The sequence below is a fragment of the Salmo salar genome, chromosome ssa19, assembly GCF_905237065.1.
Source record: "Salmo salar chromosome ssa19, Ssal_v3.1, whole genome shotgun sequence".
Lineage (NCBI taxonomy): Eukaryota > Metazoa > Chordata > Actinopteri > Salmoniformes > Salmonidae > Salmo > Salmo salar.
The window spans coordinates 16,144,386-16,163,316 of record NC_059460.1 but is presented as its reverse complement, the minus strand read 5'-3'; the positions used below and the strand labels follow the sequence as shown (position 1 = coordinate 16,163,316).

Here is an 18,931-nt window from a genome sequence, read left to right as displayed (position 1 = left end):
TTTCGTTTGGTTTTGAATCTTTAGGTTATATTTATTTGTATAACATTTTATTTAATTTCTATTGACAGAGAGGTAAAAATAACCCTCTGTTCTGCACACACTCAATCATGAAATTAAACAAACGAGAAATTAGCAGGATTCTAAAACTTTACCCTCACACCACTTTTTATAGCCTAGGGTCCGGGAAAAATGTGGCCTTTTCTAAACGCATTTCATGCAATTTGACATTTAGCAGAATCTTTTTTAATACCGCACAAATAATCGAAATGACAGGCTACTTTGACACTGACAAACAGAATGTGAGATCAATAAAAACGACCTTGTCTTGAATCCATCAATAGCCTAGGTCTAGGTGTGTGGAGACACACAAATTGTACAATATGAGGAGGAAATTAAAGTCCTAAAAAAGCTTTCCAGTTTCACTAACTCGCCCAATGATGTACAGCTCACACAACGGAGACGGCCGATGCGCTCATGCCAAAAGCATCTCTCCTGTTTTACTTTGTAAAACAACGCTGTCTGCTCAATAGGCCTATTTGGAAGTTGATTGAATATTTTGGTAGCCTCTACAGACAGATTAGAGTCTTCTCTTTTCAGCAGGAGCCATTTGCTTTCCAACCGGTGTTTTCCCACGATTGTATTTGAAATATTGCGAAAGTCCTGTTTTGGCTGCATGCTGTTAACTGACAGATTTGCCGCACATTCTGGACTGTGATTGGGCAACACACAATCCACAGCTAGGCAATAATAAAACATTTAAAAGCCATTGATCCTCTGTGGCTAAATTATAGGCCTTCTCCTGGTGTAGAGTACTGAATGATTTAATTTATTTCTGAACAGACGACAACAGTAATTCTATAATGTTGGCAAATGTTTTTCAATTCATCATGGGTGCTGCAATACCCTTACCGCGGCTATTATTCTCTAAGGAAATAAATGATGAATTGCAACGCAGGAGAGACGATAGTTGCAGGCTCATGTCAATCTGAGCAGAGAGGGAGAGATATACAGTACCAGTCAAAAGTTTGGACACACCTACTCATGCAAGGGTTTTTCTTTATTTTGACAATTTCCTACATTATAGAATAATAGTGAAGACATCAAAACTATGAAATAACACATATAGAATCATGTAGTAACCAACAACAACAAAAAGTGTTAAACAAATCAAAATATATTTTATATTTGAAATTCTTCAAAGTAGCCACCCTTTGCCTTGATGACAGCTTTGCACAGCTGTGGAATGTCTTTCCTTCTTAATGTGTTTGAGCCAATCAGTTGTGTTGTGACAAGGTAGGGGAGGTATACAGAAGATAGCCCTATTTGGTAAAAGACCAAGTACATATTATGGCAAGAACAGTCCATCATTACATGAAGTTCAGTCAATCCGGAAAATGTCAACAACTTTGAAAGTTTCTTCAAGTGCAGTTGCAAAAACCATCAAGCGCTATGATGAAACTGGCTCTCATGAGGACCGCCACAGGAAAGGAAGACCCAGAGTTACCTCTGCTGCAGAGGATAAGTTCATTAGAGTTACCAGCCTCAGAAATTGCAGCCCAAATAAATGCTTCACATAGTTCAAGTAACAGACACATCTCAACATCAACTGTTCAACTGCGTGAATCAGGCTTTCATGATCGAATTGATGCAAAGAAACCACTACTAAACGATGCCAATAAGAAGAAGAGACTTGCTCGGGCCAAGAAACACGAGCAATGGACATTAGACCGGTGGAAATCTGTCCTTTGGTCTGATGAGTCCAAATTGGAGATTTTTGGTTCCAACCGCCGTGTCTTTGTGAGACGCAGAGTAGGTAAACGGATGATCTCCGCATGTGTGGTTCCCACCGTGAAGCATGGAGGAGGAGATGTGATGGTGTGTGGGTGCTTTGCTGGTGACACAGTCTGTGATTTATTTAGAATTCAAGGCACATTTAACCAGCATGGCTACCACAGCATTCTGCAGCGATACGCCATCCCATCTGGTTTGCGCTTAGTGGGACTATCATTTGTTTTTCAACAAGACAATGACCCAAAAAACACCTTCATTCTGTGTAAGGGCTATTTAACCAAGAAGGAGAGTGATGGATTGCTGCATCAGATGACCTGGCCTTCACAATCACCCAACCTCAACTTAATTGAGATGGTTTGGGATGAGTTGGATGGCAGAGTGAAGGAAAAGCAGCCAGCAAGTGCTCAGCATATGCTGGAACTCCTTCAAGGCTGTTGGAAAAGCATTCCAGGTGAAGCTGGTTGAGAGAATGTCAATAGTGTGCAAAGCTGCCATCAAGCAAAGGGTGGCTACGTTGAAGAATATGAAAAAATGTATATATATTTTGATTTGTTTAACCCTTTTTTGGTTACTACATGATTCCATATGTGTTATTTCAAAGTTTTGATGTCTTCACTATTATTCTACAATGTAAAAAATAAATAAATAAAGAAAAACCCTTGAATGAGTAGGTGTGTCCAAACTTTTGACTGGTACTGCAATATAAAGTGAATGTCATGCTAGTTCTGTAAGAGACACAGGAACGCTACTCTCTCTCTCCGCACAACAACGGCCATGTGTTGGTCTCTAGGCTACAATGTTTCGCAAACAATAAACCCAGGCTGCCCAACCCAGATCAATTCTTAGAAAATCAGGCACGGGATGAAAATCTTTCTTTTCACAATTCGTTTTTTTAGGGGACATTAGAATTACAGAGCCAACTCAAATCAACTCTGATTGCTTTTATTCAAAATGTTACTTTGCAAACAGCGAAAAACAAATGTCATGAGAGGTAGGCCTACTGGATTCTGGCACAATCCAAAACCAAATTAAGCACAGCCCCCCCCCCCCAGATACTGAAGGTCATTTAAAAGGTATTATTTTATCTTAACCACTGCAGAAGTCCAATAGTGAATGTTATGGCATTATGCGCCATACAGTCGCGCCACCAAAGCTCTTATTGAGTCATGTCAGTAAAAGACAGTAACCATTAATATTTAGACAGTGAATGGAGAGGTCCATCGACAGGCAAACATTTTATTGGCTGCTGTGAGGCCAGCCAGCCATAATCGCTTTTCTCGCAAAGAGAGATCCAATTTGGAGGTGTCACTGAAGAGTATAATCTGCAGTGAGCATGGAACATGTTTAGAGTGCATTGTGGAGAGCATATTGGAGACTAGTCTCTAGAATTGGGATACCTCAGGGCACTCCCAGAACATATGAATGAAGGTACCAGGCGCATCCTGAGGGCATAGAGAGCATTTCGGTGTTGGATGTATTTTCATTTGGAACAGCCTGCGTGGGTAAGATAAGATCTGAAGACAAAATGTAAATGGTTCTGTTGATGAGGATTTCTAGAAGGAATTTGATTACAGTTTGCCAGTTAATTTCAGTGACTGAAGGTGAGAAGTCTCTCTTCCATAGTGGTCAATTGACAGGGGTGAATTGGTAGTGTTTCACAAGGCAGAGCAAAATTGTAAATAAAATAACGATTTTCCCAGTAAATTAAAAGTTGTTTGTAAATTCTAAAATGCACAGAGCCCTCCCTCATCGAGAACATTACCTCGATGTGTACACCCTTGTCACTCCAGTGGTGGAAGGATATAGGGCGGCCCCCCAAACAGATGTCGGAATTGTGGAACAAAGGAGTGTGATTGTACCAATTGGTTTTGGATCATTTTTCGACGGTGCGACACACAGAGATGGCCTGTGTTATTAAGGGGCCACATTTTTGGGGGGAGTATCTCAAGGAGACATTGGAGTGGACCATATCCTACAACCTGTGCAAATGTACAAGGTAGGTTGTCCTCTATGGGATGCCAAGCCACCTTAGCATCTGGATCAAACCATGTGGAAAGAGGCCAGAGAACAAATAATAAATAAAAAATTGGAAGGCATTGGCCACCTGCCCTCTTTTTCCTTGACAGAGTATGTTGTTTAATGCAATGGAGGCATGTTTTAGAGACTGAGGAATGCAATTTATTCCAATATCCAGTCGGTGGTGCCAGAGGGAGCATTGAGCTCAAAAAGTTAAAGCGTGTTCATCTTGATAATAGAGATTTTTATTTTAATGAATTTGGAAATGTTGATCTTTCCAGATCTGACACCACATCTTTGAGAATCTTGTTGTAATTATTTGTAACTGTGAATTGGACTGTGGGGTGGACATCAACTCCCAGGTATCTAAACTGTTTAACTCCAGGGAAACCAAGTGTTTCCATCAGGGCATGAAATTGACCAGCCACTCAGATTTTTTTACCAGCCCAAATATAGTTTTTACACTACAATTACACAAACAAAACAAATGAGCATGGTTTGTAATGTTTCTAAAACAAATGTATTACTAGTAAGAAGTCATGTGGTATATTGTTTAACATAATTTTGACCAAAATATCACAGGGCCGAAAAAGTTCACCTGCCCCTTTAATGGTTGGCGACTCGAGTCATGTTTGTGTCTATGAGATTGCCCTTACAAAAAAAGATTTCAGTTTTTAAACTGCAGTAAAAGTGCAATGACTGCAGTCGACTGGTATTTTGGAGAATAACTGCAGTACAATGCAGTTGACCTGCGGTTACTGCACTGTAACTGCGGTTACTGCACTGAACATTGTTGTTTTGGACGCAGTATTTGCAGCAAACTGCAGTTATACTGCACTCTGACTGCAGTTATACTGCACTCTGACTGCAGTTATACTGCACTCTGACTGCAGTTATACTGCACTCTGACTGCAATCTTTTTTCGTAAGGGTGAGATCTGACTAGTAGAAGCGTTGTCTTCACTTCCCTAGAAGTTGAAACTCAAACATAGAAAAACAACCTAGCTTGTGAACAAAACAATGTAAATAGCCAAGAGACACGAGGACAAAGTCTTACTTCAGTAGACTTTCATTTAAAGTAAATTAGACTAACTTTTATGCTTATGCGCAGCGCTTCTAAAAATGAATCTTACACAGCTCTTTACTTGGGCACATCCCCTAGCCAGGCAGTGTCACAGTGCGAGGTGGAATAAGCTCTATAGATTCGTAGTTCTTTGATTTTGTGCCATTCATTTACCAGCTATGAAACAAAACGTCAGAAATACTTTGAAAACAGCTACTGCAGCATTTATTTTACAAAAATGTAATCATATTTCTATTCACAACCCCTACGAAAAGAGATTGCAGTCAGAGTGCAGTATAATGAAGCAATAAGGCCCGAGGAGGTGTGGTATATGGCCAATATACCACGGCTAAGGGCTGTTCTTAAGCACAACACAACGCAGAGTACCTGGATACAGCCCTTAGCCGTGGTATATTGGCCATATACCACAAACCCGAGGTGCCTTATTGCTATTATAAACTGGTTACCAACGTAATTAGAGCAGTAAATGGAAATGTTTTGTCATACCCGTGGTATACTGTCTGATATACCACAACTGTCAGCCAATCAACATTCAGGGCTCGAACCACCCAGTTTATAACTGCAGTTAGAGTGCAGTACGCAACTACTGCGTCCAAAATAATAGTTTTTTTTTTACTGCAGTAACTTTGCAGTTGAACTGCAGTACACTGCAGTTATTCTGCTATTACTGCGTCCAAAACACCACAGGCGACTGCAGTTACTGCAGTTTCAAAACTGCAATCTTTTTTTGTTAGGGAAACACGAGTGAAATGCTCGCACTGTGGAGCCCTGACCACCCGCCAACGTGGCTGGTGAAATATACATTTTACCCGCCAATGCCAAAATATACCCCCATTTGGCAGGTGGCGGGTGTTCATTTTAGGCACTGGTTGCTATTGAATAATCTCCCATATTAAATAACGTAAAAGGGCAGACTTAACGCAGTAGATTTTATAGTAGTTTTCCTTTTTGTATACATTTGTGTCCCCATCTGAACATAACGATCCACTTGGACGAGAGGTCAAGATGGAGCTTCCCCTGAACTTGTCAAGTTGTTTTCTCCTGGGCACATAACACTGTCCTCAAACGCTGATTTCTCACATAAATGTACCCATTCATTCAGGTTACAGACCATGTAACTAGGCCTAGGACCTCTACACTTCGGAAGTGCGACAATATTGGCAGGGAAGTTTATTGGTTTTCATAAACAACAGCCAGGGGCTCGCTCGGGCACAGGTTTGAATGTATTTTTGACATTGTAGCGTTGCCCATCACAGAATGCAGAGGGGAGAGGAGATTGCAATGAAGATAACCATTGATAATACATATGCAGATGAACTATACTTAGATTCCACTACACTCCTATAGTCGGGATGTGTCCGTCCTCTGTGCCTACCTGTCAGTGTGTGGACCAGCTCTGAGGTCTCCACCTCATATAGGTTGGCAGCCCGGTCCCAGGAAGCAGTGACCACCTGCTTGCCCCCTACCAGCCAGTCTGCAGCGATGACCACCCCTTGGTGGCTCTTCAAGGTGGTGGTGGCCACGCGGATGGTGGGGACCTCACTGCACGGACCCTCCCCGTCCCCATCACCATCCTCCCTGTCTGAGAAGTCCAGCTCGTCGTCACACAGTGCCTAGGGCAGCGGGGGAACAGAGAGGAACAGAGTTTCTTTACAGGGCCCTTATCTTAAAATGTATCTCCTTTTCATTCATTATTTAGGAGTAACTATGAGTGAGTTAGAGGTATGTGAGAGAGAGGACAGTGTATGAGTAAATGTCCACATGAGAGAAAGGTCCTTATATGAGAGATATGATGAAGGGTGGTGAGTGAGTGAGTGAGTGAGTGAGTGAGTGAGTGAGTGAGTGAGTGAGTGAGTGAGTGAGTGAGTGAGTGAGTGAGTGAGTGAGTGAGTGAGTAGAGGACAGGGGATGAGACTCACGCTGATATCTGCTAGAGGCGGGATGACGGGCAGTTGCACCATGTAGCGCCAGATGTGAGCCGTCTGGTCCCCAGACGCTGAGGAAACACGAACACACACACACACACATGAATAAACACAGATGGACTGAGAAGCGTCACTTTAGCAAACACACCACCACACACACACAGGCAGTCATCGATCACATCTCATAGCTCTAACGATGTGCCAACTCACAGCTTCCATAGCAAACACACAGAGAGAGAACAGAGATTATGAATGGGACTATGAAACACGTAAAAATGGAGGGAAAGATAAGTGAACACTCGCTGACGAGAGAGATGTTTCAACACATCTGTACTGAGGTGACGGCACAGTTGAACAATAGTTAAACAACAAGCACAGTTGAACAACAGCTGAACTAACTACAACAGTCATACAATCTACAACACAGGTTAACACCTGCATGTGGTGTATTCATGGCATTACCATACATTAGCATACCTGTCAGGGCCATCTGTTCCGTAGGGTGAAACTTGATGGAGTTGACTGATCCGGCATGGCCAGCATATCTAAGCAGACATTTTCCTGTCTCTATACTCCACAGAGCAGCAGAGTGGTCTGTGGGGAACATTGAAAAAAAAGTTAACCTATTTATCCAAAGCTTTATGGCAAAACATTTCCCAGCTAGTTTTTAATCTCAAAACACCTCCTAGTACTTCATTAGCACAATTCCAGACCCCAGTCATTAGACAATGATGTCCACCTCTTCATATGTTAACATTTAGCCTAAATGTGTAAGCTTTTCTCTTGTTATTTCTTGAAGTTTATCCTTTCAAATGTATACATTTCAATTTCAGGTCCACCTTAAAGGTGACATATCTGACCTGCTGACGCGGTCCCAAGAACCACAGGTGAGTTCCGTGTGACCGCCAGGTCCCAGATGCCGTCCCGGTGGCCCACATACTCCCTCAGGATCTGACACACAGCTCTGGACGTGGTGGCTTTGAAACTCGACACTATCTACAGAGAGGAGACAGCACAATGTTCTCACTCACCAACAACACATTGGTGCTGGATGAGGCGAGTTTCCCCCTTACTACGTAAAGCGCTTTGAGTACCTCACCTGGTAGAAAGGCGCTGTAAAAGTCCAATCCATTACTGACACACCGGCTCACTACTACCCTGTGAACAGTAACTGTGCCTTATTCATTATTATTTTGGGGCGGCAGGTAGCCTAGTGATTAGAGCGTTGGGCCAGTAACCGAAAGGTTGCTGGATCGAATCCCCGAGCTGGCAAGGACAAAATCTGTTGTTCTGCCCCTGAACAAGACAGTTAACCCACTGTTCCCTGGTAGGCCGTCATTGTAAAAAAGAATTTGTTCTTAACTGACTTGCCTAGTTATATAAAAGGTTACATTCAGACTCAAAAGCACCATTATTGAACAACCAGTACACAAGAAGAATGTAGCCTATGGTCGAAAGCAAAGAAAGATAATTGGAAATAGTGTTTGGGTTACAAATAGTGAGTTTGACATAAACATAAATGAATAACACTTAACGATGGAGTTAAATATTGAAAAAATGAAAGCTTTCAGTAAATACAGATCTGTTCAGTCGTTCAATAAACATTTGCGGGAAAGGAAGTATTCATCTAAACCACAACTCAGTTACAAAAGGGCTTTTGATAGCAGTAAATCATTACACAAGCTCTAATGATCTTAAACAGCTAGAATGTTTACATAGTCTTACTTCCTCATAATCAACAATGAATGAGCACCAGTGTATAGCACCAGTGTTGTACACAGTGTGTAATCAAACATACCTTGCTCGTGGAGGCTTTGTAAGTGGTCATCAGTTTCTGAGAGAGCTGGCTGGTACTGTGACTGGCTGTGTATGCACACGAAGATGAACACATGGTTCGATTGTTAGAGAAACAGGTTGGATTTCATTCTCAGAGAGGAAGGAATAAACACCTCTAAACTATATTTAAAAAAAACACAATCTATTCATCACAATCTTGGCTTTACTACTGTGTCAGCCCACAGTAATACTGTGATGTGATTCAGACTATATACAAAGATAACAAAACTGTACCTTGTTCATTTGAATGGTATGAATGGTTTAACACTTTTCACTTACATTTACTACAGGAAAAGCCAGTGAAAAGAAACTAGCAAATCAATTCATCAATTAATAATATCTAAGCCTATACCAAATGCAATACAACTTTATTATCCCTCAAGCGAAGACTAAATACTATACTTCAGGTTAACTGTACCTTTTGCTTTCAGAGCTCCTTTGCTCAGCTCTCCTCCGTCTATGGTTTGTCCTTCGGATAATAGGCGCTCGTTGAGTGTATCAATTTCCCGGCGCACTGCAGAATTAGCGCACACACATGGTTATCGAACAACAGAGATGACAGACAGCCACTACAAAACCACAAGGAAGTCAATCAGCTTCCTCAAGATCAGTATTTCACCCTACAAACATAAAACAAACCGGTGGATGAGCGGTAGACGACTGTGGTAGCCAATCAGTCCCCGCAAGGGGGCAGGCGTTCCTTCCTACAATACCTCCATAACATTATCCATTGATCAGTTACTGTCTGTATGTAAATAGGCAAATCAATAATCATACATTTTGTGCGTTACATTAAATACACATGACATGCCCTCTTGTTATCACTTACATTCTAAGTTTTCAATGTAGAGATTCTCAAACTCCCGCTCTATCTGGCCAAACAGGTCTAGTAGATTGCTCCGCAAGGATAGGGGCAACTTGGAGTCCTGCAAACAAACAAAAACTGTTCACTTCAACGTCATGAAATAAACAGAAGTTCCGTATCCATTTGGACAGAAAAAGGGAAGCAGTTTCATTAAACAACTTCACATTCTGACAGGCAAATATCTATCCAGACATGACAAGATATTGTTTTCTGTAACTGATGCAAAATAGACACAATTTTAGCACTGACTGTAACTATAGTAAGTAAATTCACTAACTAACACAGATGTCACTACCGTAAAACCAAGTTACAACAGACAGTAGTCCATTACAAGAAAACAGCCATAAATGTCTCATTACAAAACGATATCGAACTACCTTTTGTTCTGACTTACCAGTATCTCCATTCTCTACTACTGACAGTTCCCAGTGAACAGTTTGCATGTACGCAGATTAAAACTATGCAAAGAAAAGTAGGCCACCATGAAAAGTCATACGGTTTTGACAGCTACTATCCATATAGTTGAAGTCGGAAGTTTACATACACTTAGGTTGGAGTCATTAAAACTCGTTTTTCAAAACACTCCACAAATTTCTTAGGAACAAACTATAGTTTTGGCAAGTCGGTTAGGACATCTACTTTGTGCATGACACAAGTAATTTTTCCAACAATTGTTTACAGAAAGATTATTTCACATTTCATAATTTATGGAATCACAATTCCAGTGGGTCAGAAGTTTACATACAATAAGTTGACTGTGCCTTTAAACAGCTTGGAAAATTCCCAAAAATGATGTCATGGCTTTAGAAGCTTCTGATAGGCTAATTGACATCATTTGACTAAATTGGAGGTGTACCTGTGGATGTATTTCAAGGCCTACCTTCAAACTCAGTGCCTCTTTGCTTGACATCATGGGAAAATCTAAAGAAATCAGCCAAAAAAATGTGTAGACCTCCACAAGTCTGGTTCATCCTTGGGAGTAATTTCCAAACGCCTGAAGGTACCACGTTCATCTGTACAAACAATAGTATGCAAGTATAAACACCATGGGACCACGCAGCCGTCATACCGCTCAGGAAGGAGACACGTTCTGTCTCCTAGAGATGAACGTACTTTGGTGCGAAAGGTGCTAATCAATCCCAGAACAACAGCAAAGGACCTTGTGATGATGCTGGAGGAAACAAGACTAAAGTATCTATATCCACAGTAAAACGAGTCCTATATCTACATAACCTGAAAGGCCGCTCAGCAAGGAAGAAGCCACTGCTTCCAAACCACCATAAAAAAGCCAGACTACGGTTTGCAACTGCACATGGGGACAAAGATCGTACTTTTTGGAGAAATGTCCTCTGGTCTGATGAAACAAAAATAGACCTGTTTGGCCATAAAGACCATCATTATGTTTGGAGGAAAAAGGAGGAGGCTTTCAAGCTTAAGAACACCCTCCCAACCGTGAAGCACGGGGGTGACAGCATCATGTTGTGGGGGTGCTTTGCTGCAGGAGGGACTGGTGCACTTCACAAAATGGATGGCATCATGAGGAAGGGAAATTGTGGATATATTGAAGCAACATCTCAAGATATCAGTCAGGAAGTTAAAGCTTGGTCACAAATGGGTCTTCCAAATGGACAATGACCCCAAGCATACTTACAAAGTTGTGGCAAAATGGCTTAAGGACAACAAAGTCAAGGTATTGGAGTGGCCATCACAAAGCCCTGACCTCAATCCTATAGAAAATTTGTGGGCAGAACTGAAAAAGCATGTGCAAGCAAGGAGGCCTACAAACCTGACTCAGTCACACCAGCTCTGTCAGGAGGAATGGGCCAAAATTCACCCAACTTATTGTGGGAAGCTTGTGGAAGGCTACCTGAAATGTTACATTTAAAGGCAACGCTACCAAATACTAATTGAGTGTATGTAAACTTCTGACCCACTGGGAATGTGATGAAAGAAATAAAAGCTGAAATAAATCACTCTCTACTATTATTCTGACATTTCACATTCTTAAAATAAAGTGGTGATCCTAACTGACCTAAAACAGGGAATTTTTACTCGGATTAAATGTCAGGAATTGTGAAAAACTGAGTTTAAATGTATTTGGCTAAGGTGTATGTAAACTTCCAACTTCAACTGTAGCTTAGTCACTAAACTGTAACATGACATGACGAAACCAAATAGCCTATCTCTCAGTTCTTTAAATTGACCCACACACATACACGTTCAAGACCACGAGAGTGAGTGAGAATGAGGTTAACCACTTTCTCGCCATTCAGTCAACGGCACATGTAAACACCCTATGTATAATATATTTTTTTTTAAAGGCAATTTGCAGCAAACAGTCAGCCCCTTAAGTCTTTCAAAGCTGTTCAATCATGTGCATAAAGATCTTCTTGGTTAGCGAGTGAAAGGACATGAGGGCCTAACTTCTAGTGTAGTAGTAGATTCTGCCAAGAAGGCACCGACCGAGAGGGCAGCCTCGCTTCTAGTTCTTAGAAAACTTTGCAGTATTTTATTTTTCATGTATTATTTCTTACATTGTTAGCCCAGAAGATGTTATGTGCTATTACATACAGCTGGGAAGAACTATTAGATATCAGAGCGGCGGTAACTTAGCACTATGCCGCTCTGACATTGCTTGTCCAAATATTCCTTTAATTAGATTTGTGTTGATTGGATACATGTTGTGAAATTGTTAGATATTACTTGTTAGATATTGCTGCACTGTCGGAACTAGAATCACAAGCATTTACATCTGCTAAACATGTGTATGTGACCAAAATATTTTTTATTTGATACAGTGGCTGGCGGATGGATACGGTCAACAATGAGCCAACAGGTACTGGAGATGGAGAGAGAGCCTTGATGAAAAGAATACTCATACCTGCACAAGCGGACGGTATTAAAACTTGATGAGACAACAGCAGCTCGTGGTACTGTTACTGTATGCTCAGAGCAAATAGAATGGAAAGACAGGCCAATGACAGGCTATAGAGGAACTGTCTAGATAACCAATGCCAGTCATCTGAAAACAACGTCACCTCAGTATACTTAGGTCTAGGTTATGCTTATTCGGTACTCACACTTGAGGCTAGCCTACACAATTTATTAACAACGCCCAAAACATTGAGAGGACAAATTCTAACGTAATTTCTGTTTCTGTACTGTACTTGCTGTCAACTTCCTTTTTATTGGTATAATGATAAGATGGTCTTGATCAAACAGTATGCCTAGGATTTATTATCTCACTGACTGAGGTAGCAAACACTGTGTTTGCATCAGGGATGGTGCCTGACTGTCTGTCTCATCAAAAAGCTCTTTGTCTTGCTGTTAGAGACAAATCCACTGTGTCCGAGTATTTGAATTCCAAATAGACCTTACATGTGAGACACTATCTGATTGATTGTGGCGGTATGGTTAATCACTAACTTAATTGACTTAAATATTAAGCCAGGAATTTTAAAGCGAGATAGGCTAATTCACTTATTTAATGTATTGAGTCAATAATTTAACATTCATGTTTTTTCAGCAACTCTGGCACTAAAGTAGACAATGTCTTTATAATCTTCTCTGAAGGAGGATTTTCATCTTAGGTTTCTTTTTAATAGGCTACTACCATGGCTAACAACACACACATTTGATTAACTAGCCTACACACATACTGTGTACACACTTGACTAACTACACACATTTCCGTTTCAAAATGAAAAAAACCTAGGCTAAATATACACCTATATGCACCTCGGTCCCCAAGAGACCACGAGAAACATGATGTACACTACCAGTCAAAGGTTTGGACACATACTCATTCAAGGGTTTTTCTTTATTTTTACTATTTTCTAAGCTGTCTTTAAGGCAAAGGGTGGCTACTTTGAAGAATCTCAAATATAAAATATATTTTGATTTGTTTCACACTTTTTTGATTACTACATATGTCTTATTTCATAGTGTTGATGTCTTCACTATTATTCTACAATGTAGAAAATAGTAAAAATAAAGAAAAACCCTGGAATGAGTAGGTGTGTTCAAACTTTTGACTGGTACTCTATGTCTACACTTTCTCTGAGAAAGTACATCTTACTTAAAGCATGTTGCAACACCAGGTAGAAAGCAAGTCGCAAAAACCGTCAGATACTGTCCTCTCTCCCTGGTAATATCACACAAACAAACCTCCCACCAACAACAGGTGACAATTGACATGCTAATCAACATATACAATGGTTGGCTATTTTTTATTTTTTGTGTAATGGTTTCAATTTCAGTAGTACATCACTACATCTTAACAGCTAACATTATAAGCAGATACAAGCCAACTGCTTTTTAAAATGTTCACATTTTAGAGAAAGAGAGATAGAGCATGTGTGTGCGCATATACGTTTGTGTATTAAGGTACCATGTCTACTGTTTGTGTTTACTTTGTGTGTGTTTACTGCGGTAGTCAGCTCACTCACCTGTCCGTCCAGCATATCTCTCTGCATGCCTGTCACTGTGCGCTGCTCCTGGTCAGTGCTGTTGCTGCGCCGAATGGACAGGCTGTGGGACTTGCGCTTCTGCTTGGTGTGACGGGCGGCGGCACTGCTTCCACTCTCTACAGGCATCCCTCCTCTGTGACGTCCTCCGGTTCACTTCCCACCTGAGGCTGAGCAAACACAACCCATGGTTCAACCCTGGCTGTCAGGTTTCACATTACTGCTCTCTGCTGGCGCCTGGAGAATGGCTGTCCTAAATGGAACCCTATTCCCTATATAGTGCACTACTTTCAACCATAGGCCCCTATATAGTGCACTATAAAGGGAATAGGGTGCCATTTGAGACTATGCCAGAGGCTTTATTGTTCTTATCATAGCACTGCTGTTTAATACACTTCCCTTGTAGTGTAGCTACAGGATAGTAAACATTAACTCTATCTAGGCAAGTTATCAGGACAATGAGAATGAGTCAATTGTCCATAGACTAGAGCAGTAGACATGCAACATGATCATGCAAAAGATGTGAGCATTTCAAAAGCCGAAGAAAGCACGACTAGTCCCAAATGGCATTTTATTAAAATGCCCTACTTTAGACCAAAACCCTATGCTCTTGTCAAAAGTTGTGCACTATATAGATATGGAATAGGGTGATATTATGGACACAACCTGGGACATGGAAATAAGGATGCATACCATTAGTGAGAAGCAGCATGACAAGTACATCGTTGCATCCTAAACTGGCAGGTAATGAAGGTGATCACAATGATGTGGGTGGCCAGTAGCCTAGTCTCCACAGTTGATGGAGAAAGCCCTCAAAGACACCACTGGCTGGACAGACAGATGGAAAAACAAGATGTCAATAAACGGGCAAACGAGTGATCTGGAGACCAATTTGCTTATAAATCTGACTTCCACACTCGGATTCGAAAGAGACAAGACAGCAATGAGAACACAACAAATATGAAACAACGTATTGATAGAGATGATGCTGCATCGGTAGTATGGGTTGTTTGATTTTGAGTTGCTTTACTTTTAGCTGTTAGCTATGTGAATTAGTTAGCTATGAGAGAACCAGTAGTCATTTAGCTACCAATGGCATGTAACTAGCTTGTTAAGCCACGCCAACTAGCAGGCTAATAATGTTTGCATGCGACCTGTTATAGTCATGCAGACAGGCCTTCATGCAGTAGCTATGGTTAGCGAGGCTGCCTTATATATCAAGGCCATACTACCGGTACCTAACTAACGTTAGTTGGAGTAAATAATCAGATGGAGAACGCAGCTAGCTGGCCTCAATTTCTAACTACGCTACTAGCTAGCTAACCATCTAGAAAGCTAACTAACTGGCCCTGAAAAGTCGTCTTTTCAACACAATAGTACTCTAACTAAGCTACTTACTTTATAAAGGTAACTACGCAAGTGTCTTTTGAAGGTCGTAGAAAAATAAAGGGAGAGAGCACGTATATTTCCAGAAAATTGGCTCTCCGGTTTATGATAAGAGTCGGCTCCTCACCGCTCATGAATCAAGCGTCATGGGACACAAGCAACGCGAGGCTTTGGTGGACGAGAAAGGCAATCAAGGAATTGTCAAAAAGTTACGTATTTGATTTGACAGTCGTAGAGATATTAGATAGTTAGGTGGACACAGACAAATATCTAATCTATTGTGAGTAGCTAAAACGTTGCAAATGAATACGTTTGACTGTTTTAGCCGATGTAGCTTTCATAAAACTGAGTAGGCGAGATGCCGCAAGTGCTGCTATGTCATGTGATAAGGCATGTTTCCCATCACTAGCCAATACGATTTCCGTTTCTGTAAGAACCAATGATCAACTCAAACGTCAGCGATGAGCAAATTTACAAGGAAGCTTACAAGTGTGTGTACTGATAATCGTCGGAAACAGAATGTAAGTAAAACATCATTTCTAGTGCTGAAACTGCATTGCGCATTTATAAGGAGTTGTGCTTTCTTATCAGCGATTGTGTAGACCGTATTCTACGTGGATAGGTCGTTGTCCAAGGTTTAATTCCACTTGAACGCGGGAGGTGGTTCGATGGCGTGTTGGCGACCCCATCCTATCTGATTGGTCTTCGTTTTTGGTGTGGCGATGGTGCGCGGCTTGTGGGCGGTGCTACGGGTGGTGTCCGGCCAGGGACGTGCTTTGTTAAAGCCAAATATACCTGTTTCTGGAGGACTAGGCATTACAAGAAATCCGATATTTCACTCCACGTCTGTCTCTTTCAGGAATATATCAAGGTGTGTATTGGCTTTTTACTTACATCTATGGATTTGTTTACTCTTTTGCTATTGTCTGCAGCAGCAAACGCATCGTTTCTAGTGTCTGTGTATTGTGCTTCCGTTAAACGTTAAATGCGCCTGTTATATTAATAGCCTACATAGGCATGTATTTAGAGCCTTCTTGCCTCATATTACTGTACTTGAACTCAACTATATGTTCAAATAGTCTGCTGTCTAAATATAATGTTATATGCACCATTAACCAAGTAATTCCAATGTAGGTCGGAAACCTGTACGCGCCCATCCGCTAATCAAATTGTTGTTCTGCTCAGCAGTGAGGTGAGAAAGCTGCGAGGGTCTGCTGTCGGGATGCCTGAAATAAATACAGATAACCTGGACGAGAAGCAGGTCCAGCTGCTGGCAGAGATGTGTATCCTTATTGACGAGAACGACCAGAAGACTGGAGCAGACAGCAAAAAGAACTGCCACCTCAACTCTAATATTGACAAAGGTAGAGTGACAGCCCTATGGTTATGTGTCATCTCTGATTATTGCTGATATATACCCCACGTGTCTCTCAGGTTGGTCAACATTGTTGCAACTCACATTGACATGGAGTAATTATGGAGGATAAAATAAACAACCACATCATGGGTCCGGACCTAATTTCTGTGCTCTGTCACCATGGGGCCGCATGGCAAATTAAGTTTTATGTCTTGTATGTGAGTTCAACCATTCGCCTCACCTTGATCTTAGTCAGTGAAATTCATAATACTTCATTGCACATTGTTTAACTCTAATATTAAAGTGGAGTCAGATATGAAATTTAGATTATTTAACCCATTATAACATTTGCTCTATATACTACACATATGAAAGCTGTGTTGCAAAGCCATGCAGCTCACTGTCATGTTGAATGGTACCTAATCAGATAATTTCTTCTGCTCCAGGCTTATTGCATCGTGCATTCAGCGTCTTCCTGTTCAACAGTGAAGACAAGCTGCTCTTACAACAGAGATCTGATGCTAAGATCACTTTTCCAGGTCAGTAAACCACCCGCTGACTCTTAATCACTAATGTAACTTTTGTGTGCATTCATACCTATAGTCATCAGATCAGTAGTGAAATAATAACTGTTTTCCTCCCTGTTTCTGTTCAGGGTGTTATACCAACACATGCTGCAGTCACCCCTTACACACATCCAGTGAGCTGGAGGAGCTAGAGGCCATCGGGGTGAGGAGAGCTGCATCAAGACGACTGGAAGCAGAGCTGGGAATTCCCATGGATCAGGTACAGCTTTCATAGGTTATTCCCAGGTTATTACAATGTACTAACCATTTCATCATGTAATTTCTTAGTAAATATCTAGTAATTTGTGCACAGTAAATTAAAGTGCAACTGGATTTATTTTATGAAGTGTATAGTATTGAGACGGTGTTTGAGTGCTTTGAGATATGTATGATGTTGTAAGATGTAGCTACTGTATGTTTGATAATAGTTGCCCTTTGTTCTGATCATGTCCAATGGTTCACCCTCAGGTTCCACCAGAGGAGATGACCTATTTGACCCGTATCCACTACAAGGCCCAGTCAGACGGTGTGTGGGGGGAACATGAGATCGACTACATCCTCTTCATGCAGAAAGACATAGAGGTGAACCCAGACCCCAACGAGATCAAGACCCACTGTTATGTCACCAAAGAGGAGCTGAAAGAGATGCTGAAGAAGGCCAAGAACAACGAGTTACTGATCACGCCCTGGTTCAGCCTCATCGCAGAGACCTTCCTCTTCCAGTGGTGGGACAACCTGCAGAACCTCAAACAGTTCATGGATCATGACAAAATACACAGGATGTGATTCTGCGTAGGATGTGAATCTTTGGTTACCTCCCAAAATGGCACTCGATTCCCTAGGGGCCCTGGTAAAAAGCAGTACACTACATAGGGAATAGGGTACCATTTGGGATGTAGACATTGTTTGTGTAGGGTTTACATGGAAAGCTGCTATGAGGGACGTAGGGTACTTCAGTCTTACTAGAGTTTGAGAGTTGATACTTTTTAGATTTCTGTAAATTGAATAGAAAGAACGTTGTAGGAATGAAAATCAAATGGAATTGACCCAGTTTAAAAAAGGAATGATTATGAGGCAGTATTGAGGTATGAGTTTTGTATAGCTTGTACTGTATAAAATTTTTTTTTTAATGTAGTAGCTATATAAGTGCCTGACTGTCACTGAGGCTAAGGTTGTTATGAACATTGTTTTTAGCGATCTGGCACTGTTTCCCATTTCCCATTGTATGGTCATGTAAATGTATTATATGAATAAGCAGAATTTTTGTTGCATTTGACTTCAATAAAATATCTAATTAGGGAATGAAATAATTTTACAAATAATAGAATTGTCCAATAAATATTTTCTTAAATGGAGCCAGACACCTCTGACAACGCACTTCACACCATTGAACAGTAGGTGGCAGTAAACACCCACCTTAGTTTCAAAGGCTCATTTAGTGTGGGTTTTTTTCAGGAATGTGTTAAACTGTGCTGTGCCTCAACCTTTTCACGTTTGGTGTTGAAATTCAACTATGTAAAAATGCCTCCATGCATATGTTCACTACTTTTACATTCAACAACGACAACATTTTAAATGTGATTTTTTTTTTTTGTGCTCCAGGGTGGGAGGCCTTTTTTGAGATGCTTTCTTGCATCTGC

General features: G+C 41.1%; 2 protein-coding genes across 8 annotated transcripts in view; one reads left to right on the top strand and one right to left on the bottom strand.

The window, feature by feature from the left end:
- The window catches only part of wdr37 (WD repeat domain 37), a 29,254-nt gene extending 12,758 nt beyond the window's left edge, over window positions 1-16,496 (bottom strand). The window contains exons 1-10 of one of the 4 annotated variants that reach the window (XM_045702133.1): window positions 16,478-16,496; window positions 14,676-14,810; window positions 13,965-14,152; window positions 9,481-9,577; window positions 9,070-9,165; window positions 8,614-8,678; window positions 7,676-7,811; window positions 7,293-7,409; window positions 6,810-6,886; window positions 6,266-6,503 (exon numbers count right to left, since the gene is read on the bottom strand). In XM_045702133.1, coding sequence (XP_045558089.1) covers window positions 6,266-6,503; window positions 6,810-6,886; window positions 7,293-7,409; window positions 7,676-7,811; window positions 8,614-8,678; window positions 9,070-9,165; window positions 9,481-9,577; window positions 13,965-14,111 — 973 coding nt within the window. In that variant the 5' untranslated portion in view covers window positions 14,112-14,152; window positions 14,676-14,810; window positions 16,478-16,496. Of the gene's footprint in view, window positions 1-6,265; window positions 6,504-6,809; window positions 6,887-7,292; window positions 7,410-7,675; window positions 7,812-8,613; window positions 8,679-9,069; window positions 9,166-9,480; window positions 9,578-13,964; window positions 14,153-14,675; window positions 14,811-15,380; window positions 15,729-16,477 lie in introns of those variants that run through there. The other 3 variants (XM_014157447.2, XM_014157446.2, XM_014157448.2) reach the window with 3 other exon arrangements.
- Window positions 15,508-18,613, top strand: idi1 (isopentenyl-diphosphate delta isomerase 1). 4 transcript variants are annotated; one of them, XM_014157457.2, is made up of 5 exons: window positions 15,508-15,889; window positions 16,557-16,732; window positions 17,172-17,264; window positions 17,381-17,511; window positions 17,760-18,613. In XM_014157457.2, exons 2-5 carry the CDS (start codon window positions 16,591-16,593, stop codon window positions 18,075-18,077), a joined length of 684 nt encoding a protein of 227 aa, XP_014012932.1. In that variant the 5' UTR covers window positions 15,508-15,889; window positions 16,557-16,590; the 3' UTR covers window positions 18,078-18,613. The 4 variants fall into 4 exon arrangements, with proteins under 4 accessions (XP_014012932.1, XP_014012931.1, XP_014012928.1 ...); XM_014157456.2 differs by having other exon boundaries at window positions 15,758-15,889; window positions 16,554-16,732; XM_014157453.2 differs by having other exon boundaries at window positions 15,816-16,239.
- Window positions 18,614-18,931: the final 318 nt, after the last annotated feature.

Coding starts and splice junctions, on each gene's coding strand:
- idi1 (XM_014157452.2), top strand. CDS start 16,091: ATGGTGCGCGGCTTGTGGGCGGTGCTACGGGTGGTGTCCGGCCAGGGA. Junction 16,733..17,171: donor CAACTCTAATATTGACAAAG/GTAGAGTGACAG, acceptor CTTCTGCTCCAG/GCTTATTGCATCGTGCATTC. Junction 17,512..17,759: donor TGGGAATTCCCATGGATCAG/GTACAGCTTTCA, acceptor GTTCACCCTCAG/GTTCCACCAGAGGAGATGAC.